This window comes from Grus americana, chromosome 1, assembly GCF_028858705.1.
Source record: "Grus americana isolate bGruAme1 chromosome 1, bGruAme1.mat, whole genome shotgun sequence".
Lineage (NCBI taxonomy): Eukaryota > Metazoa > Chordata > Aves > Gruiformes > Gruidae > Grus > Grus americana.
The window spans coordinates 25,103,976-25,126,104 of record NC_072852.1 but is presented as its reverse complement, the minus strand read 5'-3'; the positions used below and the strand labels follow the sequence as shown (position 1 = coordinate 25,126,104).

General features: G+C 41.5%; 1 protein-coding gene across 3 annotated transcripts in view; it reads right to left on the bottom strand.

Moving 5' to 3' along the window:
* Positions 1-17,344: 17,344 nt before the first annotated feature.
* Positions 17,345-22,129, bottom strand: part of SLC13A1 (solute carrier family 13 member 1) — a 32,277-nt gene continuing 27,492 nt past the window's right edge. For all 3 annotated transcript variants that reach the window (XM_054813190.1, XM_054813188.1, XM_054813189.1), the window contains one exon: positions 17,345-22,053. In XM_054813190.1, the coding sequence (XP_054669165.1) occupies positions 21,910-22,053 (144 nt within the window). In that variant the 3' untranslated portion in view covers positions 17,345-21,909. The remainder of the gene's footprint in view (positions 22,054-22,129) is intronic.

Sequence of the window (22,129 nt, the reverse complement as noted above, 5' to 3'; positions counted from 1 at the left end):
CAAATTAATATGATATGACTTAAAATTAGAGCTATGGGTTCTGTGGAGAAAAGAACTGGTCAGCTAATCTCAGTCTTTCTGTCTTTCTGTCACTTTCACTTAGTAAGAGCTCTTCGGCTAGCAGGTATATAATTTGAGCTTATGGTTAAATAAATTGCTGGGTGAATGTTAGAGAAGTGCAATGAAGTCAGGACAGAATCAAAAAATCTTTCAAACTTTTTTCGTGTTTTTTATAAGTGCCATTTAATTGGCTCATTATGGGTAAAAATTATTTCTGAGAGAATGTAACTTGGGATGAAACACTAAACAATCAGTAATGACTTTCTCACTCCTGTTGAACTGCCTTTATGAATCAGGATTGATGGGACAGTGTTCGGAGCAAGCTGGGACCACGGTGTGAGTTGTGTGAGGCTGTACACATCTCTGCCTGTTCTGTTTCTCTGCAGCCCCGGAGACCATATCAAGAAGATTCTAATGTCATTACTTAAGATTTTGATGTCTTGCTCATATGAACAAAATTCATGAGAAAGGATTTGGGTTTTTTTCCTTTTCTTTTTGTCTTAAGCTAACCTACAGGGAGAAATTTTCTTTTCCTTTTACTGAGCAGAGGAGAAAGTATCCTTGACTTTTTCTTTTCTCATAACCCTGAGAAATCCAGACACTGATAGAATAGCCTGAAGATTTCTGTAATTTAAACCAACTGACAATGATCACTTCAGGAGCCACAGGCTCCCTGAAAATTGCCATCATTTACTGACTGTCAGTTGCTTCTCCTACCAGTCTTAAGCTACAAAATGCCCTAAAGGAATTGTAGGAAGGGATGAATAAAGACCCAGTAATAAGTTCTGTATCATTGCGGTATTCCCAGGAGAGTCTTTGTAGCCAAAAAAAAAAAAAAAAAATGGAGAAGGCAATAACTGGTAGCTCTAGGGCTACTAAGTTTTGCTCCCAGACCACAGCTGTGCCTGTTAGTATTGGCAGGTCAGGGTCTGCACAGCCCGGCCATCCTCTGCAACCTGCCGGCACCTGCAGGGAACTTGGAGTTGATGACATCTGCCACCAGGTTTAACCAACTGATATTTCTTGGCTCTTTGTGATAAATAGCTTGAGGCACTATTTTGAAGCAGGCTAAACTTTTAGCCATTTTACTGTTAAACATCCTAGCTGTGGCATCCTCTTGCCAGTCTCTCTCCCTTGCCTCCGGAAGGAGCCATTTCAGAGTGCCGAAGCTGTACTCTGTAGGACAGTTGCTAAGTCAAACGAATCTTCTTCTGGGGGTTTCTCTCTCTCCATCTCAACCAGAAAGGGACTCCAGGCAAGTGAATTAATTGAAACACCTATACTTGAGATGGCTAAAATGAAACATAGTGAGAAGAATTTCATGCAGAGAAAAATATCACTACATTTCAATACCGGACTTTTATATATCTCAGCTCCTACTTCAGCCTGTACTTTTGCTTGGTGAACCTCAGATTTTGATTTCCTTTGAACAACAGCCGAGGCTTTAAAGGTGAATTATTTATCTTGTACATGTAAAGAAGGGGACAATGACCAAAAGAGGCTACAAAACTGCTTTTAATAAACTTATTTAAAAGCCTATAGTCTCTCTATCATTTTATATGAAGACATGAAAAAGTTTTTTAGATGAAATAAAGCTGCCTTCAGGCAGTTTTAATTTGCAATGGAAGAACCGATTCAACTGATCATGATATTGCAGACAGCGTGTTTCCTGGCTGCATGGCAGGCATAATATTTTTATATGGATGAGCTGTTCTTGATTAATTTCTTTGTGATAGAAAGCTCAGGTAGACCTCTGTAGGCATCAGAGCATGGTTGCACTGTGATTGCCTGAACACATGCTCACATACATGGTCATTTATTGCATTTAATTGATAGCAGCTCATGGACAATGCTTCCTCCTGCTGAGGGCTGCAGGAAGAAACCCAGGCCTTCTCAGGCCATGATGGGGCAGAGAAGAGGTCCCGGCCCCTCTCAGCTCCCAAGTGCTCCTCCCCTGCACTGCACACAGAGCGTGCATAGGGGAGACAAGCTGGAAAAGGGAAAAGAGATCAGGTCTTGTGATACCAGGGATGGAGAGAGGTGGATGAGAAAGAAAAGAAAATTTGGAGGCTAGGAAGTCCATGAAACAAAAGCTGAGTGCTCTCTCCAAGTCGACGTTAGGAGTCTGCGGGAGCCTGGGAGCAGGAAGAGTGCCTGATTAAATGCATCATTGGTGATGGATGTCCAGCAGGGCTTGAAGAGTTCCCAACAGTCTGTATATATTGATTTTTTCTCTAAGGCATATTCACAATATTCATGAAATTGTAAGGAAAATACTCCTTGTCGAACACTAGCATTCTTTTGCACTTTTCTAATGGAAAAGCAATTTGGACTTTTAAATGTATAAAATTTCAAGTGAACGTGCAAGAACTATTTGTTCCTCTTCCAAATCTGGTATCACCCTTATCACCAATTTCAGTCTGCTAGAATCCCTTTCCAAGGATATTCCATGATATTACACAAACTCTCCTGCTTATTTCAAATTGCTTCCTAAACTCCCTACCATGAAACATACTATTTCTGGGGTATATAGCAGCAACTCATATCTGCCTCTGGACCTAGGTCATTAAATATTTAAATATTAATTCAGGTTATTTTTGTTCTAGTGCATTGTTTGTACAAAGTGTGTAAGCAGCCCAGAGGCTGGCCAAGAACAGAAACAAAATCAAAACACACATGAGGAACAGGGAGTCAAAGAAATGGGAAAACAGGAGAATAATTGCCTCTGGCCATCATTTTACAGTTTTTAGATTAAATAAGTTTTGAAAAAAATACTAGCTCATTTTCCACCTTACTTACGTAGCTACAGTCTCTGTAACTGTGAGGAAAGTAAAAACAACTGAGTGAGATGGTCTTGGAGCTTAAAAATGTCCTCACTGCTACTGAAAGAGAATATCTCTTATTACAGGTACTTAGGCTTGGTTTTTTAAAGCATTCATCCTGTCAGGCAGCTGGATCCTCTACAGAACAGGTGGAATTTAAAGGAACAAATACAGTCTTCAGAGTAAATTTATTCATAATAAATAGAAAGGAAAACACTTGGATAGGTTCCCAAATATGATGAACAGATTAAGATACTCTTGGGTATATCCAATTTATGTTATCTGTAAATTTTAACTAGACAACTGCAACATTAAAAGCTCAATGGGCTTTAACTTGCCTGGTATCATTGGCTGCTATCCAGTAAAGCACTTACACATTGCTCAGTTTTAAGGACACGATGCCCTGGTTTCAAGCCAGACTACCCGGCAGCATATTGGAACAAACCAGTGATAAGCAGTTTGACAAGCCCTGTAACAAATACTGACCTGCTGCTTCTTAAAGACACCTGTATGTAGTTGATTCAAAAATGCTATTTTACTGAAATTTATTGAAGAATCACATCGATTATTCTTTTTTTCCTTTTTTTTCAGTGCTAAACACAGTTAGCAGAATCGTTGCTCTCTCTGCAGTCTAACATCCAGATAAATAATAATTCACTTCTTTTGAATCTGTATTTGATAAAGAGAACAGAATAAAAGGGAGTGCTAATGTGCATTTCTGTTATGTCAATATTTCATTGCTGCTGTTGATGAAATATAGCCATAGCTTGTCAGATTAGGATTCCTGGAGATTCTGTCTGTGAATATATGCTTAGTTCTTCCACCTTGTTATGAATGTTATTAGATTTTCACATCTGTCATTTGCTTACCATAAATGCCAGCAGTTGCTTTTTCTCCCCTCCACACACTTTTTTTGAAGTAAAACGATACTTTTCTCATCCAGCTTCAACCCAAATGACTAGAATAACAACAAACATACACCCTGCCACAGCATTTTAATTTATTTCCAGTAAAACTCACAATTTAGAATATCTTCCTTTAGGTGAACACAAAACAATGAAACAGCCATGCTCTTTCCAACCACCATCCAACCCATGGATGATAAGGGTTGTTAGTGCTACATATATTAAAGGGTAAACTCCTATCTCCAGAATCTTTAAGAGAAAACAAGACAGAATGTTTGACCAGAAGTCACCTTTGGGCTTTAAGTTCTGTAAGTCGCATTAATAGTATTTCCATTCAATAGCTGACCACACAGCACAATCTTAAATTCTCGGAGATCAGTAATTCTTCCTATAGTACAAAGACACTGATCTGTCACAGAATGGGACTATTCATTTAAACCATATTCTGTGAATAAACTGTATTTATTCACAAAACTCAGTCTTAGCTGGCCACCTGTGAGACCCTTTCAGATGGTTATTTTTACATTTGCCAACTTCTCTTGGTACAATGTCTTGAAGAGATGTTTCAAGAAGACGGTGTCTTAAATAAGTCATAACTCTTTCTTTTGATCTCCACATGCTAGCACTCCCACCTGTGTGGGAGATTTGCCCTGATACCAGCTGGCATTGTTGTGGGTCACATCAAAGGAAAAACAATAATGACCGAACAAACAGTAGGGAAATTTGGGATTTATTGACTGTATGGCATTTTTGTAAAGCGAAGCATTCCTACTGTTTTGTGGGCATTTGAACAAGACCAACCAAACCCTAATCCAGTCTCCTGAGGGATCTCTAGACAATTACCTCCTCTTTTGTCCATGTGCTTGAACATTTATTTCAGGATAAACAGAGTGTGACAATACAGAGGAGAGAATTTTTTTTTATAAAGAGTAGCTGGAAACTGAACTAGCTAGGAAAGTCAGCCAGCCAGTAGGGAAGCTTAGAACATTCCTTGGTTTAGGTGCTAAAAGGGATTTGAGGTTTTCTTTACCTATAAGTGTGTTGGGTTTGCGTGGCAAGGTTTTGGTAGCAGGGGGGCTACAGGGGTGGCTTCTGTGAGAAGCTGCTAGAAGCTTCCCCTGTGTCTGATAGAGCCAATGCCAGCCGGCTCCAAGACGGGCCCACCCCTGGCCTAGGCCAAGCCAATCAGCGCCTCTGTGATAACATATTTAAGAAGGAAAAAACCAGTTAGGGAGAGCTTTTGCAGCCGGAGAGAGGAGTGAGAAGATGTAAGAAACTCTGCAGACACCAAGGTCAGTGCAGAAGGAGGGGCAGGAGGTACTCCAGGTGCCGGAGCAGAGATCCCCCTGCAGCCCGTGGTGAAGACCATGGTGAAGCAGGCTGTCCCCCTGCAGCCCATGGAGGAAGGATGAGGGGGTGTAGAGATTCCACCTGCAGCCCGTGGAGGACCCCACGCCGGAGCAGGTGGAGGCACCTGAAGGAGGCTGTGGCCCGTGGGAAGCCCGTGCTGGAGCAGTCTCCTGGCAGGACCTGTGGACCTGTGGAGAGAAGAACCCCACACTGGAGCAGGTTTGCTGGCAGGACTTGTGACCTCGTGGGGGACCCCATGCTGGAGCAGTCTGCTCCTGAAGGTCTGCACCCCGTGGGACAGACCCACGCTGGATCAGTTTGTGAAGGACTGTAGCCCGTGGGAGAGACTCACATTGGAGAAGTTCATGAAGGACTGTCTCCCGTGAGAGGGACTCCATGCTGGAGCAGGGGAACGATGAGAGGAGTCCTCCCCCTGAGGATGAAGAAGCGGCAGAAACACCGTGTGCTGAACTGACCGTAACCCCCATTCCCCATCCCCCTGTGCCGCTGAGGGGTGAGGAGGTTGAAGCCGGGAGTGAAGTTGAGCCTGGGAAGATGGGAGGGGTGGGGGGAGGTGTTTTAAGATTTGATTTTATTTCTCATTGCTCTACGCTGTTTTCCTTGGTAATAAATTAGATGAATTCCCTCTCTAAGCTCAGTCTGTTTTGCCCGTGACGATAATTAGTTGAGTGATCTCTCCCTGTCCTTATCTCGACCCACAAGCATTTCGTTGTACTTTTTCTCCCCTGTCTAGTGAAGGAGGGGAGTGACAGAGTGGCTCTGGTGGGCACCTGGCCCCCAGCCAGGGTCAACCTACCACAATAAGCTTCAAAACATGAGGTCTAGGGGTCATGCCTGGTCCTGTTGGGCTCTACTGTCTCAAGAGAAGGCTATCATCTCACCTACGGGTAGTTTTCAGTCTGGGGAACAGTTAACCTCAGTTGACTTCATTATTGCTAGACCTGGATAATATACAATAATACTACATCGTCCTCAACATAAGTCTCATCTAAGTTACTTCAAGACAATGCAAGCACCATTTCTTTTTTTTTTTTTTTTTTCTGAGCAGGATGATAATTGGTACACTACTCCGTTATCAGCAGTTGGTATACTATATTTCTTTACAGCCACATTCATGTCACAGTGTACGTAGGGGTTGGGTAAGCAACTTCATATAAATCAGTCTTATGATCAGATCATCTAAAGCCCGTTGAAATGACTGAACAATTTGTCTATAGCAGACAAATCCTGAACTGACCATTAGTATTTGTTGCTGATGCGTTATGCAGGTGTGAGTGATTAATTGTGGTGGTCTGCTTATGCGGAGTAAAGTTGTAACATTTTGAGCTACAGCTGGATAGTGCTGCATTATTTTTTCCTAATTTTTCTGTCTATTTGAACCATGCCATACTTCTCAATAATACCTGGTTTTGCATTTTTTCTAGGTATTGAGTCCTTCTGACCAGGTTAAGAAATAAGTGTTTCCCCCTTTACTACTGAAGAGCTTCCACATTTCATCCTGAAGCTGGCTGCATTTTGCTAAAGCTGGAAAGTGGTACGTGTACTGAGTTATATTATCTCTACAGGGGAGAATTTTTATTTTATGTCTAGATTTAACAAAAGAATACAGTGAAAGTTTCAACACATTATGCACCTTCTTATGACGTTCATAAATACTGATTTTTATCTGGCTTTTCTCCTTGTTCCAATGAAAATATTAATTCTAACTCTAATAATATTGAGCAACTTTTTTTGAATGTCAGCGATCTCCTAGAAGAAAGTGAGAAGGAGGGATTTTTTTTCCATCATCTTTGATAGTGTTGGTACAGAAAAAAAAAAAAAAGTCACAGGACATTTGAGCTACTGGTTAGCATGAAGCAAAAGCAAAACATAGAAGAGAGGTCCATGTCTCCCACCTCAGAGTCCTCTTTTAGCCACTACACTGAACTTCTGTACAAGAACTCTTGTAATGAGAGTCGAGTGGTGAGTACCGTGTTGCTACGTGAATATAATTTATTATTTGGTCACAGATCCATTAAACAGCTTCTGATACAAATATATTTATAGCTGAGTATGTAATGTTGCATATTCACTTCACTGTGATTAGCTGAGCAATGCCAATTAAAACTGAAACTATAAGTGTGTTGATGATTTAGTTTCATCTTATATTTTTCTAACTGCTACCTGCAGTCCAATTAGTGGCACAGGCCATCAATAAATTTGAGGTCAAGTTATATTACCTTTCTTAAAAATAAGAAGGAAATGAGTAGAGGAATCGGAAATATCAGCAAGGCAAAGCTCAAGGACCCTAACAGATTTACTGATCTTTATTCTTGAGATGGGTTAGTAGTCATTATAGTGCTGTGAATGTTTCCTTAAATAATTTAGATGCCATTGCTTGCTTCTTGGAGGCACTTCATCAAGGTTCTGTGAAGCCAGCAAAGCATGGATAAATATGAACACTCCTCAGAAATAAAATAGACAAAATTGTTGCTCCATTACATCCTAGGTAGACACCTTTAAGTTTCTGCTCAGCTGTTTAAAGAACTTCCAACATGCCTCTGAATATTTAGTTCAATAACGAGGTGCATCCTGAAGCAGAAAAACATGAAGTGACAAAAAGCCCATTTATGTGTCTCTTCACACTGAGAATGTTTCTTCTATTTTCATTTTAGCAAAATTCCTTTAGCATATATAGCCCAAAGAGAAAGAAATCAGGTAAAGAAAAGCCATAGCTTAAACCACATGGTGGCCATATGTGAAGTAAAAACAAAACCATAGAACTTAATGTAAAATATTGAACTTGTAATTAAACTGTATTAAAATAAGTACCTCCTGTCTCCCATAAAAAATTAGTGACGAATCACACTTTTGTGTACATTTGAGGAACAGACTCATCAAGGGTACTTTCTGGGTTCCCATGGCTTTTGCAATGACAGGGTCCTCAAGTCTAGATATCCGATAGTGCCCACATTTCTGCTGTCTGACGTGCATGAAGACACCAAGCTGAGCAGAATCCATGAACTAGAACTCCTTACTGATAGCTACTTCCTGGGTCCCGCCTTTTCAGAATACTCCCCAGCCAATATTGAAAATGCATTACAAATAGCAAAGGACATAAAAGATAAGACCAAAAAATGCTTAACAAATTAATGAGAAGGGATATAAAGTGTAGGCAATAACTTACAGGGAAGAGGAGCAATTAATGATGTCACCGAGAAGACAAAATCTTCCGTACTTGTACTTTTCATAGAATCATAGAATCATAGAATGGTTTGGGTTGGAAGGGACCTTAAAGATCATCTAGTTCCAACCCCCCTGCTGTGGGCAGGGACACCCTCCACTAGACCACACTGCCTAAAGCCTCATCCAACCTGGTCTTAAACACTGCCAGGGATGGGGCATCCACAACCTTTTTGGGCAATCTGTTCCAGTACCTCACCACCCTCACAGTAAAGAATTTCTTCCTAACATCTAATCTAAATCGACCCTCCTTCAGCTTAAACCCATTACCCCTTGTCCTGTCACTACATTCCCTGATAAACAGTCCCTCACCATCTTTCCTGTAGGCCCCTTCAGGTACTGGTAAGCCACAATTAGATCTCCCTGGAGCCTTCTCTTCTCCAGGCTGAACAACCCCAACTCTCTCAGCCTGTCCTCATAGGAGAGGTGCTCCAGCCCTCTGATCAGCTTCGTGGCCCTCCTCTGGACTCGCTCCAACAGCTCCATGTCTCTCCTGTACTGGGGTCCCCAGAGCTGGATGCAGTACTCCAGGTGGGGTCTCACAAGAGCAGAGTAGAGGGGCAGGATCACCTCCCTCGACCTGCTGGTCACACCTCTTTTGATGCAGCCCAGGACACGGTTGGCTTTCTGGGCTGCAAGCGCACGCTGCCGGCTCATGTGGAGCTTCTCATCAATCAATACCCCCAAGTCCTTCTCCTCTGGGCTGCTTTCAATCCATTCCTCGCCCAGCCTATAGTCGTGCTTGGGATTGCGCCGACCCACATGCAGGACCTTGCATTTGGCCTTGTTGAACTTCATGCAGTTCGCACAGGCCCACCTCTCCAGCCTGTCAAGGTCCCTCTGGATGGCATCCCTTCCCTCCACTGTGTCGACTGCACCACACAGCTTGGTGTTGTCGGCAAACTTGCTGAGGGTGCACTCGATCCCACTGTCCATGTCACCGACAAAGATGTTGAACAGATGTTGAACTTTTGTTTTAATTTTGATACAAAAGGTCAGTTGTGATCAGATGCTCAATACATGGAAATTATTAGGGGTGTAGGAAGCAAGCCAGAACAGGAAAAGAACAGGTGAAAGAACATTTGCATAGGTACAATGTACTCAGACCAGGGTTAACTGATCAAATTTGCCCTCTTGAGTACTTAAGGAATTAACATGAAACAACTTCTGAATAATTAGCGCTTGTTTGTGAGACCTCATAGCAGATGGTGAGGTCTGCCAGGAGTAAAGAAAGATCAGCTAAATGTGTCAAACTCACTCTGATATCCAGAAAGCTACTGAAACAAGTAATTAAATAGTTTTAAATATTAAGAGGATAATAACTTGATACGAAACAGCCAACACTAATTTGTCAGGACAAGTCATGTCAAAGAAAGCAATTCCTTCTCTGACTACCTAGTGACTTTGGTCGAGTAGATGAAGAAGCAATAAAAGTAATGTATCTTGGTTTTAGAAAGGCTTTTGTTCCATTACATTCTCCTAAGCAAATTAGGGTGATATAATCTACAAGAAAAGTGTATAGTGTGGGCATACATCTCTATTCGGAATCTGCATGCAAAAAACAATGGGCACTTGCCAAAAAAGTGGAGCCATATATCCAATAGGTTACCCTGGAGAATATTGTGGTTCCAGGGTTTCAGTAATGTTAGTATAATCTGTGATTTAGATCATGTGTGAGGGTATTGTACAATAAAATCTGCAGGTAACAGAAATGTCTTATGGGTTGTGAACTCTTTGGAGACAGGTTTAGAATACAAAATTGTATTGCTAAATTGGGTAAATGAACTGAAATAATTAAAAAAACCTATTAATTTAGTTAAGTGCAGAAAGCTGTGTTTAGCAAGGCAACATCACCTGTAAAGATAAAAATTGGGGACTTAGAATCATAGAATGGTTTGGGTTGGAAGGGACCTTAAAGATCACCTAGTCCAACCCCCCTGCCATGGGCAGACACATCTTTCAGTAGGTCAGGTTGCTCAAAGCCGCATCTAACTGGACCTTGAACACTTCCAGGGAAGGGGAAGCAACAACTTCGCTGGGCAACCTGTTCCAGTGCCTCACCACCCTCATCGTAAAGAATTTCTTCTTTATATCCAATCTAAATCTACCCTGTTTCAGTTTAAAGCCATTACCCCTTGTCCTATTACTGCAGGCCTTGGTAAATAGTTTCTCTCCATCTTTCTTCTAAGCCCCCTTTATATACTGAAAGGCTGCTATAAGGTCTTCCTGGAGCCTTCTCTTCTCCAGGCTGAACAACCCCAACTCTCTCAGCCTGTCCTCATAGGAGAGGTGCTCCAGCCCTCTGATCAGCTTTGTGGCCCTCCTCTGAACCCGCTCTAACAGCTCCATGTCCTTCTTATACTGGGGACCTCAGAGTTGGATGCAGTACTCCAGGTGGGGTCTCACAAAAGCAGAATAAAGAGGGTGAATCACTGGCCTCAGCCTCCTGGCCATGCTTCTTTTTATGCAGCCCGGGATATGATTCATTTTCTGGGCTGCAAGTGCACATTGCCAGCTCATGTCCGAATATTCATCCACTAGTATTTCAAAGTCCTTCTCCTCAGAGCTGCTCTCAATACATTCATCCCCCACTCTGTATTGATACTGGGGACTGCCCCAACCCAGGTGCAGGACCTTGCACTTGGCCTTGTGGAACTTCATGAGGTTAAAGACTTCATTAAATCCTTCACGAAGTTAAGGGCTTCTTAACTGGGCAGCAGTAGGACAGAAGAAGTCCAAAATCTGTAGTGGATCACAAACAGGGCTAGATGTGCCAGGACAGGAGAGGTTTAGACTGGACATTAGGAAGCATTTCTTTACCGAGAGGGTGGTCAAACACTGGAACAGGCTTCCTAGGGAGGTGGTTGATGCCCCAAGCCTGTCAGTGTTTAAGAGGCATTTGGACCATGTCCTTAATGACATGCTGTCACTTTTGGTCAGCCCTGAATTGGTCAGGCAGTTGGACTAGATGATCGTTGTAGGTCCCATCCAACTTAAATTGTCTATTCTGTTCTGTTCTGTCCTGTCCTGTCCTATCCTATCCTATCCTATCCTATCCTACTCTTCTCCAAAAAGAATAATAATAAAAAACAAATCTTCATTTTGGGATGTATGAACAGAGGTGTGAGATTTAAAATATTTATTGCATTGCACTCAGAACTGATAGGGCCTTATCTAGAGTTATCAGGTATATCTGCCTATATTATTGGAACCACAGGGAACCCTACCTCTGTGGGCACCCCCATGTTCAGGACAGATGTGACTATACTGCACAGTGTCCAGAAGTGGACAAAAAAATGATAACATGTTTAGAAAACCATGATTACAAAGTGGAAAAGAACTGAGGTGATTTAGCAATGCAAAATGGTCAAATGTTGAAAACCCCACCAGTCAGACATCCTACTGAAAGATTTCCTCTATCTGTTAAATACTTAGACCTTGCTTAAAACATACACGGCTTTTCCCATACTTCTGTGTCTATTTTTCTGGGTACCCAAGACCTCAGGCTACTGAATTTCAAAAAGGAGCTGTGGCTGCCATACACAGATAATGACATGAGCAGTATAGCTAACCAGACACACACTGAGTGAGGTATAGATTGTCTCTTTGCACATGCTTGTTTTCTCTACCCATGACTGGCCATTGGCATCATGCCCAAGAACACATGGAAACATATTAGCTGTTCAGGCTAGAAAGCGGAAGTCTGAGTAAGGGACAGAATGGCAGCTCTGGGTGTTAAAAACAGGAAAAAAAAAATTTCTTTATGGGGAACAATGATCAGTTGGTCACCACATCCTCTGGTGCTAGCTGCGATGTGATTAATTTATGTGAGAAAAATTTAGATTATGCATCAGGGATTAGAATCTGTATTATACAACTTTCTGGAATGTGCTATCCAAAGTCTACTTTGTTGAATGATTCAGTAGATGAACATGGCATTTACCTGAATGCAGATCTCTTTTCTCATTAGCTATTAATTTCTAGCTGGAGTGGTACCTCCTGAAGTTAATAGCAGTATTATCACCTGTGAATGCTAATATGTTAACCAAATTCAAACCGTTTAATTATTTTACCACACTTTTTGCATTTACAGGTATTGTTAATACAATTTCATTACTGTCTTGGCTATAATTAAAATTACAAAGAAATATTTCCCCTTTGAATTTGTAGTAATAAGTAGCTACAAAACCATTTTGCTATTTCTATGCTTTGAGGTCTTAGTAGCCACAGGATAAAAACATGAAAAAAGCCCAAACAAATTCCTCATTCCAGTCAATCTTTAGCAATTTTCACAATTAAGAAAGAAGCCGATATAATGCTGGCAATGAATTGCTTGGTCCTGCTGAGATTCATCATTTTATCCTAGGGGAGCACATATTTTGGGAAACAGTTCTATTTAATTTGCAACCATAATCAAGTGATGTGATTTTATTTACGTAGGAAAAGTGTGTGAATTTTATTTACAAATGGATTTCAGCAGGTTGTGGCTCAGAACCTTGGGTAATCACACTGAAAGGGCTTACAACTACTCTTATGAGTAAAATGAGTGGGATTTTCTATAGCTCTGATCCATTGCTAAATAGCTCAAAACTTCCATTGATGTTGTCTGTCACCAGTTTCTCAGAAGATTTTTTACTTTCATTTTCTTTGCTAACCTAAAACACCCTCACAATTTTGCTAAGGCCCTACACAACAGAGTAGCTAGCAGTAATTAGTGGTATTGTTTTCTTAGTATTTTTTACTTTTCTGCTAACATTATCTACTTGTCAGGGAAACACCACAGTGCTTTCAAATCAGAGATAGCTTGACATTTCTCAGATGCAGACAATGACGAAGACCCAAGATGAGCTTAGGGGATACTCATTCTGGAGCTTGTTGCAGAAGCTGAATCAGGTTGAGGATGCCTCTTTGGACTGCAAGCTGCTTGTAGTGGCATCCACTGTCAGAAGACCATCTCCAGAGCTCTCCTGAGAGCTGTGCCCCCAGGTGACAGAGCGAGGTAAAGACCATGGCGAGAGGCTGGGCTAGGGTCCAGGTAACATTTAGCTAACTTTGGTTGTGACACGGTTTGAGGGAGCATTATGACAAAAGGCATGTTTGGCTGAACCAAGATCTGCTGTCCACTCCCATGCTTTGCTAGCTTTGAAGGGGAACCAAAGCAGATGGGAGTTTCCATCTCCCATTAGCTAGGAGGAGGTTTAGATTTCCTGTGATTTAGTCCCATCATGGCTGTAGCAGAAGAAGGAAATCATGCTCCTGGCAACTTCGTATACTAGCCTTCATTGACCTTGTCAGCATCGTGTGTAACACAATCTATTTTATCCGTGTGGTCCATAAAACCATCCTGGAAGTGCAATACAATTTGAGAGTGAGGGAGTAAGTGGCTGCAGGAGGACGCTGGAAGTTTGGCTCTGATTATAAGGCTTTAGTCATAATCCACTATTACACGAAGGGTGCTCCACACCTAAGAATTTCAAGAGTTGTGTTCAAAAATATCACTCATGAGATATTGCCTAAGCCATGAATTCTAGATTTGCTACACTGAAAATATGCAGTGTGACCAGGAAAGGGTTAATGGCTTGTTGGAATTGAAGAATTGTTCTTTATGGGTGCAAAACTCCATCTGCTTTCACAGTGTGAACAGGGAAAATTATGGTACTATCTATGCCATCCATTTCCTTCTCCTCTGATGCATTATAATAGCATCTAAAGAACTAGCCAGCACATGAGTTTCTATATTATGCAAACTGAACTTTTCAAATCCATGAAGGATGTCAGCAAAAGCTGTCAGTCTTTTATATGGATCATTACCAGTTTTGAAAGGTGAGACTCAGAATTGTAGGTTAGCTTCTCTCTCTCTGCCTCTATTTCTTCCTTTCCTTCTCCCCTCCTCCTTTGCCCTTCTCATTTCTTTTCCTTTTTCTTTTCTTCCTTTTATTTCTTTACAATAAGAAGCAGAGTTTTCAAGACAACATAAAAGTCTGATAAAGGGCAGTTCTTTAGAGAAATCATCTAGGAGAGCAGAAAATGCTTTTGCCATTCATTATGCACTCAAGCAAGGGCTACAATAAACAACGGAGCTTTTATTCTGTTCACTTCTGCTGAGCCAAGTAGTAAAACTTATCAAATGTTTGTGGCTTAGTTACACATGCCTGAAATGCTTATGTTATGTAGCTTTGGTGCATATGCTTGCCACTTTATGTTTGCTTTGCTAGCTACACTGTGATGTGCACAGATGAAGATGCACATCATATAGCATGAATTACAATGTTCGAGGTGAAAAACAGCTTATCTCAGTGATGCTCTGTGTACTGTAAAGGCTGAGCTCCTTAGCCTGATAAATCCTAGCGAATCTTGTGTTAAAATCCACTTATAATAAAAAGATTTTGTTTTATTTTTAGTTAAAGAAAATCTCCAGACCTGAAGGTCCAACTTTTGTATTTTAACATAGGCTTCAAACTTCCTTTTTATCCATGCTTGCTTACCCGAAGGCCTATACCCAAAGAAAAATCCACAAATCTGACTGCCTGCTTAGTCCTGGAAATATTAAATTACTCTCTCAAACCGTTCACATTGATTCCTACATCAGACTTCTCTGTCACTGTGCCTGTGCCTCTCTGTGGGGTGTGGGACCACGATCCAGCTACAGCAAGACATTCTCACCCTCAGCTGCCCAGGGTGAAGATCTCTCCCTGCTCCTTAGAGGGGTACCAGTGGGAGAGGGCAAAAGTGTGAGTGTGGTCCCACCTGCCAGACCCAGACCTTCCTCTCACAGCTGATTGCCTGTGCTATGGGCTTCTAGCTATCCTTTAGGGGCTCATGAACTTTTCTCTGTTGGCTACACAGCTGGTCAGGAGGAGAATGCATTTTCTAGCCTGGTAACATTGGGCTGTCTTTTGGGATGTAAAAGCTGTGTATTAAATCGCTCAGCATTTGAGAAGGGATCACAAAAGAAGTTTTCATGCTTCCTGTGTTGTTAGAGGGCATTGAAGGATGGAAATGGAAATCTCTAAGTGAAGGAAGCAGGTTGCACAAAAACGCCCTGCAGCATTCTTGGATCGATGCCTGAGAACAGAGTTTCAGGCACGTGCTTTTCATTAGCATTTTATTTTGGATGGTTTGGGTGTATCAGCTTTCTGGATCTTCAGCCTTCATGCGGTAACTATTTTTTCCCCATATCTTGTACAGGAGTTTTGAGAATTTAGGACAGCAATCTGAAGCCCACTCTTGAAGCCTGACACCCAAGTTTCCACATTTGCTGCAACTGAATGCAGCAGAACCTGAGTCCCTTCATCAAAGGATGGCCAAATGAAATGCTTGGAAGCAACTCTTCCAGTCATCCTTGTGGGTCTGCTCTAGCACTCTGACCTAAAATGATTCTTCCTGACTTCAAGGGGTACTGAATCAAGTACCAGGCACTCAGGGACTATTTTGCACAGGTACATGCATTGGTTCCTGATTTTCTAATGAAGCACTAAGCAGTTAGAGGCTCTGATATATTTATTCTATTTGTAGATGAACGTAGCAAAGAGCAGAATTTTTACTTTCACAGCTTTATAAAGTATTTAAAGGCCTTTCTCCTTTTTGAATTCCTTTAAAAGTGGACTTTTTTGTTATCTGGTAAGTTTAAATTCCTCTCAGCAGGTATTCTTCTCTGCCATGTATACCAAGTGTTGAGATATTATAACAATAAAAAAGGTTTAAGAAATCTCAGGCACTTCTATTGAAGGATAACCTTTCTTCACAGATGTATTGGGTTTGCGTGGCAAGGTTTTGGTAGCAGGGAGGCTACAGGGGTGGCTTCTGTGAGAAGCTGCTAGAAGCTTCCCCTATGTCCGACAGAGCCAATGCCAGCCGGCTCCAAGACAGACCTGCTGCTGGCCAAGGCCAAGCCCATCAGTGATGGTGGTAGCACCTCTGGGATAACAGAGTTAAGAGGCGGGGGGGGAACCCAACAAGGGCAATTGTAGCCAGAGAGAGGAGTGACAATGTCTGAGAAACAACCCTGCAGACACCAAGGTCAGTGAAGAAGGAGGGGCAGGAGGTGCTCCAGGCGCTGGAGCAGAGATTCCCCTGCAGCCCATGGAGGAGACCATGGTGAGGCAAGCTGTCCCCCTGCAGCCCATGGACGTTGATGGTGGAGCAGATATCCACCTGCAGCCCATTGAGGACCCCACGCTGGAGCAAGTGGATGCCCAAAGGAGGCTGTGACACCATGGGAAGCCCGCGCTGGAGCAGGCTCCTGGCAGGACCTGTGGATCCGTGGAGAGAGGAGCCCACGCCAGAGCAGGTTTGCTGGCAGGACCAGCTGGGGGACCCATGCTGGAGCAGTCTGCTCCTGAAGGTCTGCACCCTGTGGGAGAGACCCACGCTGGAGCAGTTCATGAAGAACTGTAGTGCCTGGGAAGGACTCATTTTGGAGAAGTTGGTGGACGACTGTCTCCTGTGGGAGGGACCCCACACTGGAGTGGGGCAAGAGTGTGAGGAGTCCTCCCCCTGAGGAGGAAGGAGCGGCAGAAACAACGTGTGATGAACTGACCACAACCTCCATTCCTTGTCCCCCTGTGCTGCTGGGCGTGGAGGAGGTAGAGAAATCGGGAGTGAAGTTCGGCCCGGGAAGATGGGAGGGGTGGGGGAGGAAGGTGTTTTAAGATTTGGTTTTATTTCTCATTACCCTACTCTGATTTGATTGACTATAAATTAAATTAATTTTCCCCAAGTCAAGTCTGTTTTGCCTGTGACGGTAACTCCTGAGTGATCTCTCCCTGCCCTTATCTCATCCCACGAGCCTTTCGTTGTATTTTCTCTCCCCTGCCCGGCTGAGGAGGGCAGTGACAGAGCAGCTTTGGGGGGCACCTGGCCTCCAGCCATTGTCAACCCACCACAACAGATCACAATTCTAGCTCTTGTTAATTTATCACTAAATACATGTTGGACTGTACAGCATTTGGGAAATATTTATTTTAAAGATAGTAGATCAGTATTGTAAAGGAAAGTTGTACAGAAATTGAACATTGTGCAGGTAAAGTGACATACAACAGCTTCCGAAAACACAAGGCAAAAGCATTAAGGAACACTGACAAAGTGTTCAGTAATTGTTAAAAACCAGAAATCATCAAATCAACTTTGCAGAGACAGAGAACTAAGCCAGTAACTGAAGTTAACGTTAATCACTAATAGCTGCAAAGCAATCTGAAATCTGTGCGGATCTGATCCCTGGGGAATATCCTCAGCTTTGGGAGCTCTGGGGCGGCAGGGTATCACCGTCAGGGCAGCATCCTCCCGTGGGCTGCCAACAGCAGGGCAGGAGACGGGGCAGGAACAGACTTCTGTGCATCTAAGGGGTCACTAGAAGCCTTCCAGTCCTGCCAGTAACTGCACATAACATACAACAGTCTTTTGATGGTTCTAATTAATATGCAAACTGGCTTGGTGTCTACACCTAGTCAAAAAGTTGTAAGGATTTTTTTTTCACTACTTTTCTTCCTGAGCTGCTGTGCTGCATTGCTCCTCAGCGAGCCCTCAGACTATAGGCTGGTTGACTTTAACCAAGCAAGACTCTTGCAGTAAACAAACACAGATATTTCATTTTAAAAGTACATAAGGGGATTTACACCGCAAGAGTGATCTGACTGTCTGATCGTAGCAATAGAACAGTCGAGAAGCTTTTTCCAGGGTTCACTTGTTTTGTTGGTTTTGGTAATCTAAACACACATCTTCCGAAAGCAAAGTGAAAGTATATTAAATATAGCACGGCCATAGAAAAGGAGAACAAAGACTTGGCACATATCCCCTAATGAAATACACGGCAAAGGCGCCATTTAATTCAGCAGGAATGGAACCACAAATAAGTATTACTTATGTACTAATCCAGTAGGCTGATGAGACTCAGCTGAGACAAAGAAAAAACATACCATTTTATATGAAAATTATGCACAAAGCAATTTACAAATAGTGAAGGTAGTCATCATGTATTAATCAACTCAAAATAATCACAGATGCTTTTCCATCATTTGTCACAATACTCACAAACTCTGGACAAAGCAATGAATGTAAAAGCCACATACGAAGAGCACTTTTTCTGCTGGCAGGCAGCGTGGTGCTCTGTGCCTGCAGTCAGAGCCAAATCCACCCATGGCGTACCCAGAGAGACAACATTTTGAAATTCTCTTTTTCCTCCATTTCAACTCAGGTGAGGAAGTTCTGGCAATATTAATCTCTGCACTGCAGAGTTGTTCATTTTGACGTAAAAGGTTCTTAAAAGCTTTAAAAATAAGTTAGCAATAATAACAACTCAGCTCAAAGATTGTGTCTGACTCGTTCCTTAAACTTTTAGCAAAACAAAGGGAAAATATCCCAGTGAAACCCTACATTCTTGCCACTACCAACTCATTTATTCATGACTATTTTACTTACAGGATACAATCTCTCAAAAACCTCATGCTTGATCATTTCATTTTTGTCACTAATTTGTCACATTACGACAGTTAAGAAGCTGGTCACTGAAAGTTAGTTTATTTATAATTCTCCATTTCATTTTGATAACATAAATACAACAGATGAATAACTTTCTTTGCTTTACAAATCCATCCCTTCTCCCTTTGCATATTGTTTGCTGTATACACAGATTGTAGTGAAAATAGTTTTTAAAAGTGCATCCTTCATTAAACAATTTGAATCTTCTTTCTTCTTTACTAAGACACTTTATCATGCTGTCTATCCTGAAAAATAAGTTTAGGGAAATTTTGTGGTCTGCATTATGTGAGGGTTCAGACACAATGGGCCTTTCTTATCATATTGTCTATGATCCTATGAATAAACCAAAAAGTAAAGGAAATGAACAGCTGAATAATCACTTGGCACAAACTGAGCTTCAGCTTACACTGAAGACTGTATCACTTACTACAGTTGACAACTTCTCAAGAGTTCTCTTAAATGGTGCAAAATAATTATTTTCTTCCGTGAAGATACGCAACTTGAAGAGAGAATGCAGATGTCAAAGCTGGATTTCATAGAGCAGTGCGTTCACGGACCTCTGTTGACCTCAATGTCATATTCAAGGCTGAGGTTACAACAGCCAATTCTGTATTGTGAACATTAATAAAACTGGGGGACAGCTCATAAGTGGTTAACAAATTTCCTCTGGCCAAATAACAGTTGCCACATGGTTGTAATACTGGTGATTCTTTGTGGAGCGGAACAGTGGAGATGACTGAAAATATCACATCCACGGGGAGTGGTGAAAGTAAGGCTACAAAGACGACTGTCCTCTTTTTCATGTTTCTTTAAAAAATAAAAAACCTCTTTTACATATAGAAAAAATCTATCCCAAATAAAAGGAAGAAAAATTAATTTATTCCACTAAAATCAATATATTTTTGTTCATTTGTTCATTTCTTTAAAGACAAAACATTTCACTACAAGGACGGTAAAGCACTGAAGAACATTACTCAGGGAAGTTGTGCAGTCTGCGTCTTGGAGATTTTCAAGATGTGACTAGACAAATCCCTCAGCAACCTGGTCTGAATTCAGTACTAACCTTGCTTTGAGCAAGAGATTGGACAAGATGGTCTTCTGAGATCCCTTCCATTTGAATTATGCTATGATTCACTATTTCCACTGCTCTTGAATAATCTGGAAATTGGTGACAGAACTGGAAAGGTGATACCTGGGAACCTTAAAGTATGAGCACTCTCTTAGCTGGTTCTCCTCTCTATGCCTGCAGGACCAAAGACCTATGTAAACCATGAGCTCCTTGCTTCTGTGTTGCACATCCTTCTGGAAAGACACCGTATGATATAATCCAAGGCCTATGTCTTGCATTAGCTACTTGCATAAGCATTTCCCTGTAGTACCTGATGAATTAAAGGCTTCATTTATCCAGGTGTTGTATTTCTGTAATCATAATCATTACTGCGTGGGATCAGTTAACATTATTTGTATGGTGGCAGCTCCTGATTGACCTAGTCACGGACATAGCCCTGTTTTGCCAAGCACTGTATAAAAAATTAAAAAAAAAAAAAGAAAAGGGAGGTAGCCATCCTAAAGAGATAGCAGCCTCGGTCAGGCTGAGAAGTGTGGTGGCATGTACAGATAGCAATTACTTACACGAAAACATCATCATTAAGAAAAAGTGCTTCTTTAATAACTCATTGCAGCTGAATCTGCAACCAGTAGCTAATGGAATCAAACTACATATATAACAATACTATACACTGTGGTCTGTCATTATAGAAGTTGTGACTGACATCTCTACTCTAAACATGCACTATCAAAAATAGATGTAAACCATCTAATCAAAAAACAAAAGCGCTTTTTTGTTGTTGTTTTTAGGAAAAATGGATAATTTACAGTATCTGTAAAAGACAGCTTAAGGTTTACAGCCATCACAGAGGTGCCCCAGGGGATGGCCCAAGCTAAATACATTGCAGCTTTGATTCAGACTATTAACGAAACGCTCTTCACAAATTGTCACAGGTCTTCGCAACAGGTGAAAAGAACAACGCTGTAGTCCTTACAGTGAAAAACATGTAACAACCATATAAAACATCATTATTTAGATATCTCTGAACTCCAAACTTCCATTCTGACTACATTGCACTGTTTTGTGTTTACAGCTTTAACACAGTCTAAAGCCTTAAACTGCAACCTGTCCTGTAGAGATCACGAGCCTCCTGGTCAAGATGCACTGTAGTCTTGATTGATGGATTGAGCGTCACATCTTCAGCACACTATCTTGTGCTTTTGTTCATCAAGGGGATATATCTCTACTTTTGGCAGAGAGGTATGATGATAATTTAGTATCTATTCATATAGATCAACTCCGACCTATCCAGAAAAATACTAAATGACGACAACAACAACGTCATGTTTCAGTGAAGTCCTGGAAGGAGGTAGACTAAACATATGCTTAAGTATTTATTCTCCTTCCAAATTACAAGGTGCTTAGCATATAAAGTGCTGTGTAAGTGGTCGTGCTGCTCCTCTCCATTTTCTGTGCATTTCTGACAGCTCTGTAAACTATGCATTCAAGACAATCCCCTGCCTGATCTTTCGTTTGTGATCAACACCACTTCAAACAGTGTTTGAATCTAGAAAACAGAAAACCAGTATGTTCTTGGAGGAACCCCAAATATCACCAAAGTAATAGTAAGAAAAGGTATTTGAAATAATAAAATCTAAACCTCATTATTCCACTACCCTGAGAACGGGAGCAAACTGCCAGTGATAATGGCTATGCACATTTACTTTTTCCTTCATAACATGAAGATATAAAAATTCAGACTAGCTGAACTAGATTAGAAACTTGATCTAACTTTACGATATTTAGAAAGTCTAGAGTTCTTCCTGATTAGACTCTCAGACTGGATCATCAGTCTCTGGGACTGTGAAATATGGCATTTATAGCAATGTGGATCCCTACTGTTGTGGTGACAAAAAGCATTTTAAGTGACTCACCACATGTTAATGGAAAAAAAAGAAATAAAACCAATCCAAACCAATGCCCAGGAATTTTTTTTTTTTTTTTTTTACAGCCCAGTGCTATTTGTAGAAGGAATGTTTGGTGCCCAACTTGGGTAAGTATAGAGATCGAATATAGGCACTATCCATGTCATAATTGCCAGCATAACTACAGCAACTCCGATGATGTTAATGCCCAAACCAGCTTTCACCTAAAGGAGATGAAAAAGAAAAAAGAAATTCACATCAAGACACTGAAGAAAGTTTTAAAAATGCTAAAAATCCCCT